Below are 13,841 nucleotides of genomic sequence, written 5' to 3'. Positions count from 1 at the left end.
ATAGAATCCTGAATGAGAGCAGAAGAGGTGGATGTGAATGCTGTTTGATTCCTGAGTAGAGATAATATGGGTTCTACCACCCCAGAACATCTTCGGTCAGCTTGGTGCAAGAATTTGTCTTTATTTTATAGCACAGGCTTTTTATTTAGGTTTCCTTCTGTTTGAGTATGGATGCATACTTTGTGTATGTATAAGACTGCTTCCACTGGGCCTATGTCTGTTCTGCTTCCCCGTTCTGGTGCCCTTTTCCTAACAGTTCAATAAATACATTGGCATTATAATCAGTTATTAGTCTAATTGAACATTTTTGGAAAGGCCTATTACTTCCAAATCATTTGTCTTCTTGGCCATATAACACATCAGGCTATATGTATTTTTTTCTTTGCATTTGCATGGGATATTAATCATCCTTGATGAAGTTTCATGGAGATACTGGTTAATTTTCTAGTAACATTACAATGAAGATTTTTGAGTGGATATGAGTGACTTACCACTCAGTAGAATGGCTACTCCAGAGTCAAACTTCAGTGGGCCAACATTTCTGACAGTTTTGGGCTGCCTGGTTCTTTCTCAGATGAAAAGGAATAACTTTTTTTTTCATGGCTCACACAGTCTGCATCATTTTAGAGATATATGGATATTATTATGATGCCCCATGACCCCATATATAGTTTTGAATATTTTCTAGCTATCTTTGACAATTTGTTTTTGTTTAAATTCTATCACTTAACATACATGGGTCTGGGAAGTCTAGGGAGTCTGGAAGATGATCTAAGAGAAGACTAGAGGCCCAGTTGAGTTCAGATGATCAGGCACAAGAAGTGATGGTAAAGCATTCAGGGGTGTCGTGCTGCTCATCTTCTCTTGAGAATGCTGCTCTGGTGAGTTGTTCTGTGTCGAAATTATAGCAGCATAGGAGATGATAACTTGGAGCTGAATTGATTAGGTGGAGAAGTAACCATAGCCAAAGTGGATACTGCCATTTGGGCAGTCTCTAGGTGAACCCAGAGAAGAGAACACACCTTGGGCTGGTTTTGCTTATCACCTCGCTTTGAGGAGCATTAATCCTACCTTACTTTTTACTTTTCTGTTTCAACTTTTTTTTTTCTTGGACTGGTATTTATTTTTTTGAATGCATATTAATAAGACCAGAGCATATTAATAGCTTTCAAGTCTCATGAATTACATTGTGTAAGGCTTTCTGAGAGTTCAAGGATGGTTTGGAGTATGAATTTTGCCAAGAGACAGAATTGTTGACATATTGTGTGCTTGAATGTATAGAAAGAGTAAATTAATGAGGGGAGAAGAGAGAAAGAAGAAAGGGGAAAACCATTAGATTCTATCTCTCCCAGCCTCACCTGCCTAACCCCTTGAAAGTGAGTTTTTCTTTTTTTCTTTTTTTATCTTTTATTTTAGTGAGAAGAGGGGAGGTAGAGACAGACTCCTGCATGTAAACCAACTGGGATCCACCTGACAAGCCCTCTAGGGGGTGATGTTCTGCCCATCTGGGGCCCTTCCTCCTTTGTAACTCAAGCCATTTTTTATCACCTGAGGTAGAGGCCATGGAGCCAACCTCAGCACCTGGGCCCAACTCGCTCTAATTGAGCCTTGGCTGTAGGAGGGGAGAAGGAGAGAGAGATAGATAAAGAGAGAGAAACAAGAGGGGAAGGGGTATGAAGAAGCAGATGGGTGCTTCTCCTGTGTGCCCTGGCTGGGAATTACACCCGGGACATGTACACGCCGGGCTGATCCTCTACCACTGAGGCAACTGGCCAGGGTGAGTCTTTATTTTCTAAGATCATCATGTTTGTGTACCTAAGTTGCCTTCTTTCATAGGTTATCGCTGTGAGCCCTATAATAACCCTGCAGACTTCTTCCTGGATGTCATTAATGGAAACTCCTCTGCTGTGGTATTAAACAGAGAGGTTGAAGAGGGTGAAGGTATGTGAATCTGTCAAGAGTCACAGATTCTTGCTTAATTGAATTTCCTGAAGTTGAGCAGTGTGGTAGCTTATCAAAATGTAGCTTTGTGAATTTATATAACTAATGCTACCCTCTGATACCAGTTGTCTTAGTTTGGGCTGCTATAATAAAAATAGCACCAACTGGGGGACTTAAACAACAAACATTTATATATGTTGAGGCCCCGCTTCCTGTTTCATAGGTGGACCACTGTCTTCTCGTTGCTGCCTCACATGGTGGAAGTAGGGAGGGGGCTCTTGGGGACTCTTTTATAAGGGCACTAATTCCATTCAGAAACACTCCACTTTCATGACCTAATCACTCCTCAAAGGCCCCACCACCAAGTACCAGCACATTGAGTCTTGAATTTCAGTATATGAGTTATGGGGGTGGGGTGGGGGGGCACAACCATTAAGTCTGTAGCATCAGGTTTTGTTGTTCATTAGTGTCGTAACTTTTTATTTAATTTATTAATCATTTTTATGATAGTGTCAGTTCTAGAGATTTTCCATTAAAAATATGCTTGTGGTTTATAGAATGCTTTAAAATAGGAAACTTAGGAATTCATCCATTTGCTCATAGTAGAAAGCAAGGATGAGGTTTTTCTATTAAAAATTACAACTTCCTATGGTGAGTTTACTTTAAAAGAATCAGGATACAGGTATCATAGCTAGGAAAAGATCAATGGGTTTGCTGTATCTATATGTTTATGGAAATAGACCAATTAACTGTATTTTTCAAATGTGTAAGCAGTAACAATCTAATAATTTTCATGCTCAAGCTTTAGAATTAAGTGTTAGGGAAGAATCTAAGAAAGGGGTTGCAGAAAAATGGGCAAAATCAGTTATTTTTTATTCTCTCTCTCTTTTTTTAATTGACTTTTAGAGAGAGAGAGAGAGAGAGAGAGATGGATAATTTGTTGTTCCACTTATGCATTCATTGACTGAGTCTTGTATGTGCCCTGACCAGGGAATTGAACCTACAACCTTGGTGTATCAGGACGATGCTCTAATCAACTGAGCTTCCTGGCTAGGGCTAAATCAGTTGTTTTGTTAATGTTTCCCCTATCCATTTTATTTCAAAGCCAAGGAGACCGAAGAGCCTTCCAAAACAGATAAGCGATTCATAGATAAATTAGCCGAGTTTTATGTCAACTCCACCTTCTGCAGAGAAATAAAAACTGAGTTAGATCAACTTTCAGAGGTTCAAAAAAAGAAGAGGAGCGAAGGTTTCAAGGAGATCACCTATGCCACCTCCTTCTGTCATCAAGTCAGATGGATTTCCAGGCGTTCCTTCAAAAACTTGCTGGGTAATCCCCAGGCCTCTGTAGCTCAGGTAATGTAACAAATTCTTCTAATAATGCTGTGAAATACCCATGTGAGCACATTAGATTCTGATATAATCTATTTGAGGATTGTAGTCACCTTCTACCCACCTTTCCATTTATCCCTACTCTATTTGGGATACAGAAATAGTCAATAAAACAAATAAAAAACAATTTTCTACATACAGAAAAAAATTTTGTGTGTTTTTGGACTACCTAATTCAGAATTTCTGTTGAGTTAGACGAGCAATAATAGATCATCTGTGTAGAGAAATTTGTTTTTCAAAGATTGTGAAGTAAAGGAGTTGTTTAGCCACGTTTGTGGTTTTCTGGTAGCTTCCCATGTTTGTTTCCTGATTTATTCAACAAGTTCCTATTGATCATGTGCAGCATTCGGGAGCTGTCCACAGCAGTGAACAAGATGGGTGAAAATAAATATCCCTGCTCTCCTGGAGCATACTTTCTTATGAGGAGAGACACCTGATAAATTCACACAGAAATGAAACATGTGGCAGAAGAAAAAAGGGCTATGGAGAAAGTTGAAGCAGGGAAGTGGAGAAAGGAAAAGAGAAAGACAGACAGACAGACACTGAAGGGAAAGGGGAAAGAGAGAGAGAGGGAAAAGGGGTTGGTTTGCGTTTTAAATCAGGTGATGAGGAATCTTCACTGAGAAGGCAGTGAATGCACTGAATGTGGGAGGGTGCCGCCACTGTCTGAGGGAAGAGCCTGTGTGCTAATGCTGTTCCTTATTCTGGACCTTCCACGTAGGGATTCTAACAGGAGAGCACTAGACACCGAAATCAGTTTGCAGTGAGCACAGAGGTAGTAGGCAACCTTGACTTCCGTTAAATCAGGCTATTCGCTGTCTGATTAAAATTCTCTTCATTAGGATGAACTAACAGTCTTTTTGTCATTGGGCTGGGTCTGTTGATATTGTTGATTTTTACTCCTTTGTGGTTTTTCTGTAATTCTGAAACCTTCTGTCATACAAAGCCCCCATATTTTCAGTTCATTGGTCCATCTTTTCTAAGGAAATCAATTTAGATACTTATTTTTGTTAACTTGTTATTTATTATCAATAAGTGAATTTGTGTCGAGAGCTGAAAGGTGGCGTGTAGTGGGCTCTAACAAAGCAGTACTGACCTCTTACCACAGGCACCGTGGTTTTCATACTCCAGGACTGTTGTCCTTCCTCTAAGTATTAATACCAAGAGCTGAGATCCCACTTGGAGATGTACTGCTCAGTGCTCCAAATATTTTTGGTACTTTTTATTTAATATTGCTGTCAGAACATGAGCAGTTTTTCTGTACTATCAAGCAAGAGTAATTTTTATTCTTTTGGAGAGGATTTAATGTCATTTGGAAACAAGTCTGGTGAATCAGGTCAACTTGGTTACACATTGGTGAACAGTGAGACAATGTAATGGATTTGACTCTTCAGTGTGATTTATGCATTAGATTTTTTTTACTTGGAAAATAACTTTAATTTATCTTGCCTCAAAAAGTGGTTTATAAGTGTCTTGTCCAAGTCACTTATATTGTAATTCTGGGCAGAGCATGCTGGAGTGTGAAACTATCTCTAAATCACCATGATTCTGCATTTTTTGGTGCTAAGCTTCCTTCAGATACAAACCCAGGGCCTAGTGCCTCCAGGTTGCATGTCCAGCCTACCTGCCTCCTCCGTGATCTCAGCTCCACAAAGGAAATTCCAGCAATGTTCAGAGCCCTGGCAGTCTCATAGAAAAAGGGTAGAACTGTGCACCTCCCTGAGCATTTGCTTAGGGCTCTCAGCTCCTGCTCAGATTTGTGAATAGTAGAGTATTAGCTTAAGGCAGGAGTAGGAAACCCTTTTTTGTAAAGGGCCAGGTAATGAATATTTTAGGTTTTGCAGGCCATGTGGTCTTTGTCTCAGGTAGTTAACTGCCATTTTAGGGAGATAGCATCCATAATAATAAATACATAAACAAATGAGCATAGCTGTGCTCCAGTTAAGCTATTCATGGACAGTGAAATTTGAATTTCAGAAAAATTTCAAATAACTTTTAGTATTTGAGTATCATATAAATTTTTCTCTTTTCTTTTTTCAATCACTAAAACTAAGGGTAAAATCATTGGTATTTTGTGGACTAAACAGAAATAGGTGAAAGGCCTTGTTGGGCCTGTGGGCCACAGCTTATTGACCCTGGTTTTGGGTTTTTTAATGTGCATTTATGTCATTTGCTTCTCTAATTGTTTGAACATGTCTGTATTAAAATGTTTTATAGCTTCCTGCTGATAAATTTTGTATATGTAGTTCTACAGCTGTACTTAAGTTTAAACTAGTCATTTTTGTGATTCAGACTCTGCTTCTGATAATGCTTTTCTTTTTAAAGACTTAATTTATTGATTTTACAGAGGAGGGGGGAACAAGAAATAGTTGCTTCACTCTAGCTGTTCATTGGTTGTATGTTGTATGTACCATGACCAGGCAAACCCAAGGTTTGAACGGGCAGTCTCAGTGCTACAGGTTCGTGCTTCATCCACTGTGCCACCACAGGCCAGGCCTGATAATGCTTTCAACAAAACGCTGTATTTGGAGGACCTTGGACTGAGTACATTATTTATATAAGAAGATTTTTTTTTTTTAGGTGAGAGGAAGGGAGATAGTAAGGCAGACTCCTGAATGCACCCTGACTTGGATTCATCCTGCAACCCCATATGGGACCAATGCTCGAGTACTGAGCTATTTTTAGTGCCTGAGGCTGGTGCTCAGTGCCCATGCTTAAACCAGTCAAGCCACTGGCTGTGGGAGGGGAAGAGGGAGTGAAGGGAGAGGGGAGAGAGAAGCAGATGATCACTTTTCCTGTGTTCCCTGACCAGGAATCAAACTCAGGACATTTATACACTAGACTAACACTCTATCCACTGGCCAGGGCCAAGAAGATTTAATGTTCATTTAATGTGCTAAGGATTTTATGATCAAATCAATTCAGAAAACATTATTGTATCTCCTGGAAATTATTTCTGGTAGCATATTAAACATTTAACTATGGATTTTTTTTGAACTATTTTTTTTTAATTTAGAAAATAAATTTAACAGGGTGACATTGATCAATAAGAGTACATAGGTTTCAGGTAAACATTTCTATAGTATTTGAACAGTTGATTATGTTGTAAACCCATCACCCAAAGTCAAATCATTTTCTGTCACTTTATATTTGTCCCTTTTTATACCCTTGCTCCACCCCTCCCTGCCCCCCTAGATTAATTTTTTGTAGGGATGGCCATAAACATCCCTCAGAAATCTCCTTGAGAAATGTTGGTAAACACATTTGAACAACGATGCAATAATATATTTAGGGTATTTTTTACTTTTTTTTCTTTTCATCTGTTCAGAACAGAGGCCAGATACATAGATACACAGAGAGGGTATCCTTGCCTGCTCTGTTGTACAGTGTTTGTCTGTTTTTGTTAGTGCAAGAAAGAATAGCATAGATGCACCACGTAAAAACATGACAGTATTACAGGATTAACCATTTTATCAATATGTTTGAAAGCTGACTTTGGAAATACCTTTAGAATTTTGAAACTTTTAGGAAACATCCTAATGATAATACTGATAATCTGTTAGTGTAAGATATCAAGTTTGAGTGGAAAAGAAACAAAGCCCGTGGAGTATCCAGTTTAAAAAGTCAGAATATTCTTTAAAAGTTACACTATGTGAAACTATAGACTTGTATACATGCTCATGCATGCATGTTGATGGAGTCATCATTACTGGTTTGGAAGCTTGATCTGTTGACATGAAGGTACTGTATTTTTTGAAGGGTTATTAAAATATGCCAGGGTAATGGATTTGTTCCAAATTTTCTATTGTCTTATTAGCAAAGGAATTTTTAAGGCCAAATTCAAATTATATATATATTTTCCAGACTGTGGTTTTCACAAACCGTGGTCCTCTTTTACAATTTTGTTTGCTTTATGTCTAAAGTGTGCTTGACAAGTTACTTAAAGTCCTGATACCATTGCATGGTTGCAGTACCGAAAATGTTTTTTTAACTTTGAAAGTTCCAACATACATGGTGGAATATTTTTTTATTATTATCATTTCTTATATTTTTACATTTAATACAATTTAAAAGTACAAATGTAGAATTTCCTTAAATTATACCATAATACCGTGACTAACTTTTCACCTATAAAAGTGTTCGTAATAGACATTTTATCAATTTAAAAATATAGTGATGTGCCCCTATTTCCATATCAGGCAAAATTCCAGTGATATACATATTATATGTGCTTTAAAAATTATATTTATGTTTAATGTTAAGAGTAAATATATCTGGCCTGACCTGTGGTGGTGCAGTGGATAAAGCGTCGACCTGGAAATGCTGAGGTCACCAGTTCGAAACCCTGGGCTTGCCTGGTCAAGGCACATATGGGAGTTGATGCTTCCAGCTCCTCCCCCCCTTCTCTCTCTCTCTCTCTCCTCTCTCTCTCTCTCCCTCTGTCTCTCCCTCTCCTCTCTAAAAAAAAAAAAAAAATGAATAAAAAAAAAGTTCATGTCAAAAAAAAAAAAAGAGTAAATATATCTGGCCTGACCAGGTGGTGGCGCAGTGGATAAAGTGTCAGACTGGGATACAGAGGGACCCAGGTTCAAGACCCTGAATTCACTAGCTTGAGCACGGGCTCATTTGGTTTGAGCAAAAGCTCACCAGCTTGGACCCAAGGTCACTAGCCGAGCAAGGGGTTACTCAGTCTGCTGAAGGCCCACGATCAAGGCACATATGAGAAAGCAATCAATGAACAACTAAGGTGTTGCCATGAAAAACTGATGATTGATGCTTCTCATCTCTCTCCGTTCCTGTCTGTCTGTTCCTATCTATCCCTCTCTCTGACTCTCTCTGTCTCTGTTAAAAAACAAAAAAAAGTAAATATATCCTGTTCTTACTTGAAACCCCTTGAAATATTTTAAAACTATGCATGGTCACGAGCACAAATATAAGAAGAGTTCAGACTAAAACTCTTATCCGCTTAAATTTTATTTTACTCCGTGAATGACTTTGTTAGATGCTTGCACTGCTCCCCTACTCTGTAGGGCATCCCCAGCCACACAGCCTGAGCTGGACCCTGATCTGGCAGTGCCCGGAGGCCCCGGGAGGAACTTAGCTTTTCCAGTAGTCTACTCTGTTCTCCCTCAGTCTCCCCAACACACAGTAAATTAATTTTTAATTTAGATGGGCGTCTAATAACATACATTGATTTATATTTTCCCAATGACTTCCTAAATTATTTCATCTATCTCAATGGAGTGATTTGCTTATATAGCCATATCTATTGTAATAATAAATGGTATCATATATTAAGTTTTTACCTTTAATTGAAACTTTTTTCCTTGTCTTTTTCTTTTTGAAAAGATAATGGTAACACTCTTCCTGGGACTGGTTATAGGTGCCATTTTCTATGATCTGAAAAATGACCCTACAGGAATCCAGAATAGGTAAGTACTTTTGGATCATGACTTTGAGAAAGAGCTGCTACTTTTTTCAAGGTTATGAAAGTTTATTTAAAATTTGAGTGTCAGACAAGTACAGGGCCAACTGAGAGTAGGATAAGTCAGTGAACTGAAAGCTGCATGGAAGGGTTGATTATCATATAGACATGTATGTGTAAAACACACAAATACACAGAGCATCAAATCTGCTCTCCTGTCCAGTTTTAGGTGCGCAGTTTGGCGGTATTAATTACATTCACACTGTTGTGCAATCGCCATCGACATCAACTTCAGAACATATTTCATATTTCCAAAGTGAATCTTTCTGTATCTATTGAACAATAATTCCATATTTTTCCTCTTCCCATCCCCTGGAAACCACCATTATAATTTCTCTCTCTGAGTTTGCTGTAAATACCATATATAAGTGGCTCATACAGTATTTATCCTTGATGACTGGCATATTCCCATTAGCATAATATCTTCAAGCTTCATCCTTGTTGGAGCATATATCAGAATTTATTTCTTTTTAAAGACTGAATAATATTCCATTGTATGGATACACCATGAACACTTGGGTTGTTTCCACCTTCTGAATGTTGTGAATAATGCTGCTGTGAACATGGGTGTACAAATAAACATGTGTTTTTATTAATTTATTCATTTTTAGAGAGGAGAGAGAGAGGGAGAGAGAGAGACAGAGAGGGAGAGAGAGGAGAGAGAGACAAAGAGAGAGAAGGGGGGAGGAGCTGGAAGCATCAACTCCCATATGTGCCTTGACCAGGCAAGCCCAGGGTTTCGAACCGGTGACCTCAGCATTTCCAGGTCGACACTTTATCCACTGCGCCACCACAGGTCAGGCTAAACATGTGTTTTTTGAGTCTCAATGCAAGTTCTTTTAGATTTATACCCAGAAGTGGAGTTACTGGATCATTTAGTAATTCTATTAATGTTTTTGAAGAATTTTCATCCTGTTTTGCAGTTCTACCAGCAGTGCACAAGCATTCGATTTCCCCCCAACTTGGGCAACACTTACCGTTTTTCTTATAATAGTTACCCTAATTAGTGTGAGTTGGTATTTCATTGTGGTTATATATATATGTATATAAATTTATATATTTTATATATTTGTATATGTATATATATAATTTTAATTGATTGATGTTAGAGAGGGAGGAGAGAGAGAGAGAGAGAGATTATTGTCTCATTTAGTCATGCATTTACTAGTTGCTTCTTGTTTGTGCCCTGACCAGGTATTGAACCCACAGCCTTGGTGTATTGAAATGAGACTTTAACCACCTGAGCTACCCAGCCAGGGCCTTATTGTGGTTTTGATTTGCATTTCCCTAAGTGAATAGTGGTGCTGAGCATCTTTTCATGTGGTTGTTAGCCTTTTGTATGTCTTCTTTGGAGAAATGTCTATTCAAGTTCTTTGCCCATTTTTTTATTGAAATTTTTATTGTTGAGCTGTAAGAGTTCCTTATATATTCTAAATATTAACCCCTTACCAGGTACAAATTTACAGATATTTTCTGCTATTCTGTGGGTTGTATTTCCACTCTGTTGATAGTGTCCTTTGATACACACAGTTCAGTTTACCTCCCTTTTTTTGAGAGAGAGAGAGAGAAATACAGAAAGGGGGTGTGAGAAACATTAACTCATGGTTGGTTTCACTTTATAATTTTTATTTATTATTATTATTATTTTTTTTTTTTACAGAGACAGAGAGAGAGTCAGAGAGAGGGATAGACAACGACAGATAGACAGGGATGGAGAGATGAGAAGCATCAATCATCAGTTTTTCGTTGTGCCTTGCGACACCTTAGTTGTTCATTGATTGCTTTCGCATATGTGCCTTGACCGTGGGCCTTCAGCAAACTGAGTAACCCCTTGCTTGAGCCAGCGACCTTGGGTCCAAGGTGGTAAGCTTTTGCTCAACCAAATGAGCCCACACTCAAGCCAGCGACCTCGAGGTTTCGAACCTGGGTCCTTCAGCATCCCAGTTCAATGCTCCATCCACTGCGCCACCACTTGGTCAGGTGGTTTCACTTTAGTTGTACATTGAGCTTCTCATATGTGGCCTTGACTGGGGCCGTACCAGTGTCCCCTTGCTCAAGCCAGCAACCCTGAGCTTTTCCTGCCAGTGACCTTTTGGGCTGAAGCTGGTAAGCTTTGGGATCAAGTGGACAATCTCCCCCTCAGAGCCAGCGACCTTGGGGTTTCCAACCAGAGACCTCAAAAGTTCAGGGTGGATACTTTAGCCACTGTGCTACCATAGGTCAGGCAGTTTATTTTTTTCCTTTGTTGGCTGTGAGCTAATTTCCTTTCTATTTTTTTATTTGTTTGAGGTGGATAAGTAGATTGGACTCACTATTTTTTAACTTTAACATGAAGCACTACCTTGAAAATAATTACAATAATATTAAATTCTTAAGCAACAAGTATTTAGTATTATAAAATAAATTTTTATAATTTAAAGAAAACTTAAGAATCTACTCATTTTGAATCATTGTGAACATTAATTAGTGCACTGTCAGATGTAAGACTTAACAAATTGAGCTGAATGTTGCTCTGTCCCGTGTTCCTGTGATTAGCTTTTACTTTGGTGTTAGGGTTGCTTTGTGTCTAGAAAGTTACACATTGGCTTGTGTACTAGGCCTTGCTATTTTTCACTTATTCATTATTGTATAAACATTTACTTTTAATCTGATCTGTTGCCTAAGTTATTTATTATTTTCTTCTTTTTATTTTGGTGTTAAAAACAATTACTTAGTGCCTGACCGGGTGGTGCCGCAGTGGATAGAGCATCAGACTGGGATGCGGGAGACCCAGGTTTGAGACCCCGAGGTCGCCAGCTTGAGCGCAGGCTCATCTGGTTTGAGCAAAGCTCACAAGCTTGAGCCCAAGGGCGCTGACTCGAGCAAGGGGTTACTCCGGTCTGCTGAAGGCCCGCGGTCAAGGCACATATGAGAAAGCAATCAATGAACAATTAAGGTGTCACAACGAAAAACTAATGACTGATGCTTCTCATCTCTCCATTCCTGTTTGTCCCTGTCTATCCCTCTCTCTGACTCTCTCTCTGTAAAATAAATAAATAAATAAAATAAAAAATCCCCCAATTATTTAGTGTGTATGGACTCTGTTTTGGAGGTTGTACCATTGGGTTTACATTTTTTTAAAATGCTCTCTTACTTGTGTGTCATTTAAATAATTTACCACTTCATGTCTTAGTTTCTACTGACATCCTCAATGTCAAGAACGTTGGTTGTGCAAGAAAGTGCAGCTGTTTCAGGAATGCTGGCATGCTTCCACAAAACTTCCAGTTCTGTCGAAGAGCAGAGGAACTGACTAGTATTTTCCTTTTTAGACCGTATTTTACTGAGAGGGAAGCATTAATAGTCTCCTTTTTATATATGTGCACAAGTTAATTTTTTCATTTATAAGTACGTTTGCTTTCATTCTGAGCACATTGTAAACCATGCTGGCATGGTTGTCAAGGATGATATGAAGTTTCTTCTGATGATTGCAGGATGAATATATATAATGAGGTGTCCATAGAGGTTTTCCTCCACTATCTTTCATTTTGCCTCCTCATGTCTTAGTTTCTTCTTTATCCAACTTTTAAAAAGTGGCTAATATTTTTAACTTTTGTAGACTTTATTTGACTATCTCTTTGTTCATGCATTAGGATGGTACTTGGTGTTTTTGTTACATAGTTAAAATGAAAGATGGTAGCATTTCTATGACCAATGTAGTTATCACCTTTGTCATAACAAAGAACCACAGACTAGATGGCTTAATCAGCAGACATTTATTTCTTACAATTCTGGAGATTTGGGTGCCAGCATACTTTGGGTTCCAATGAGGGCCCTCTACTGGCTTGCTGCCTCCCCGCTGTCTCCTCTCATAGTGCAGAGAAAGCTCTGATTTCTCTCCCTTTTTTTCCAAGGGCACTAATCCTATCATGAGGGCTCTACCCTCACAATCTCATCTAAACTTGATTGCCTTCCAAAGATGCCACCTATAAATATTATCACATTGAGAGGGCTTCAACATAGGGATTTGAGGAAAACACATTTCAATTCATGGCAACCCAGGCCCTGTCCGGTTAGCTCAGTGGTAGAGTGTTGGCCTGGCATGCGGGAGTCCCGGGTTCAATTCCTGGCCAGGGCGCACAGGAGAAGCGCCCATCTGCTTCTCCACCCCTCCCTTTCTCCTTCCTCTCTGTCTCTCTCTTCCCCTCCTGCAGCCAAGGCTCCATTGGAGCAAAGTTGGCCCAGGCGCTGGGGATGGCTCTGTGGCCTCTGCCTCAGGCACTACAATGGCTCTGATTGCGGCAGAGCGACGCCCCAGATGGGCAGAGCATCGCTCCCTGGTGGGCAGAGCATCGCCCCCTGGTGGGCGTGCCGGGTAGATCCCAGTCGGGCGCATGCGGGAGTCTGTCTGACTGCCTCCCCGTTTCCAACTTCAGAAAAATACAAAAAAAAAAAAAAAAAGGACTGTGAATTTAAAACTGTGCTATATGGAGTTTCCAAGGGCAGCACCGCGGAGGCACTGGGATGGGGAGAGACCTGAGGGAACTCATACTTTCCTTTCTGATTTAACCTGAACAGTTGTTTAATGTCATATGATATTATTTGAGGAAAGTTTTGCAGGTGTTGGTGGTGCATTCTTGGTTTAGCATCCTGAGTACTTGAGTTCTGGCTAAAAAAGAATTCAGAGAAAAAAAACTGTAAGAGAAAGTTTATTTAGAAAGTCACAGGTGTAGGAAAAGCGAGCTGTGCCTGACCTGTGGCGGCACAGTGGATAAGGTGTCAATCTGGAATCTGAGGTTGCCAGTTTGAGATCCCTGACTTGCCCAGTCAAGGCACATACGGGAAACAACTGTGAGTTGGTGCTTCCCTTTCCTCCCTCTCCTTGTCTTTCTCTCTCTCTCTTCTCTCTAAAATTAATAAATAAAATGTAAAAAAAAAAAAAAAAAGGAAAGAAAAAGTGAGCTGCAGGTGCTGGCTGGTGGCTCAGTGGATAGAGTGTCTCCTCCCTTGCTGAGGTGGTAGGGTCAGTCTCCGATCAGGGCACATA

The 13,841-nt window shown here is 39.5% G+C and overlaps 2 protein-coding genes across 8 annotated transcripts in view; one reads left to right on the top strand and one right to left on the bottom strand.

Moving 5' to 3' along the window:
- Nucleotides 1–13,841, bottom strand: part of HERC3 (HECT and RLD domain containing E3 ubiquitin protein ligase 3) — an 809,237-nt gene that overhangs the window by 663,885 nt on the left and 131,511 nt on the right. The window lies entirely within an intron of this gene.
- Nucleotides 1–13,841, top strand: part of ABCG2 (ATP binding cassette subfamily G member 2 (JR blood group)) — a 122,996-nt gene that overhangs the window by 96,967 nt on the left and 12,188 nt on the right. For all 7 annotated transcript variants that reach the window (XM_066384613.1, XM_066384617.1, XM_066384619.1 and 4 more), the window contains 3 exons: nucleotides 1,837–1,941; nucleotides 3,047–3,297; nucleotides 8,683–8,765. In XM_066384613.1, coding sequence (XP_066240710.1) covers nucleotides 1,837–1,941; nucleotides 3,047–3,297; nucleotides 8,683–8,765 — 439 coding nt within the window. The remainder of the gene's footprint in view (nucleotides 1–1,836; nucleotides 1,942–3,046; nucleotides 3,298–8,682; nucleotides 8,766–13,841) is intronic.

The sequence above is a fragment of the Saccopteryx leptura genome, chromosome 5, assembly GCF_036850995.1.
Source record: "Saccopteryx leptura isolate mSacLep1 chromosome 5, mSacLep1_pri_phased_curated, whole genome shotgun sequence".
Taxonomy (NCBI): domain Eukaryota; kingdom Metazoa; phylum Chordata; class Mammalia; order Chiroptera; family Emballonuridae; genus Saccopteryx; species Saccopteryx leptura.
The sequence above is the reverse complement of the archived record's forward strand: the minus strand, read 5'-3'. Positions and strand labels throughout refer to the sequence as shown.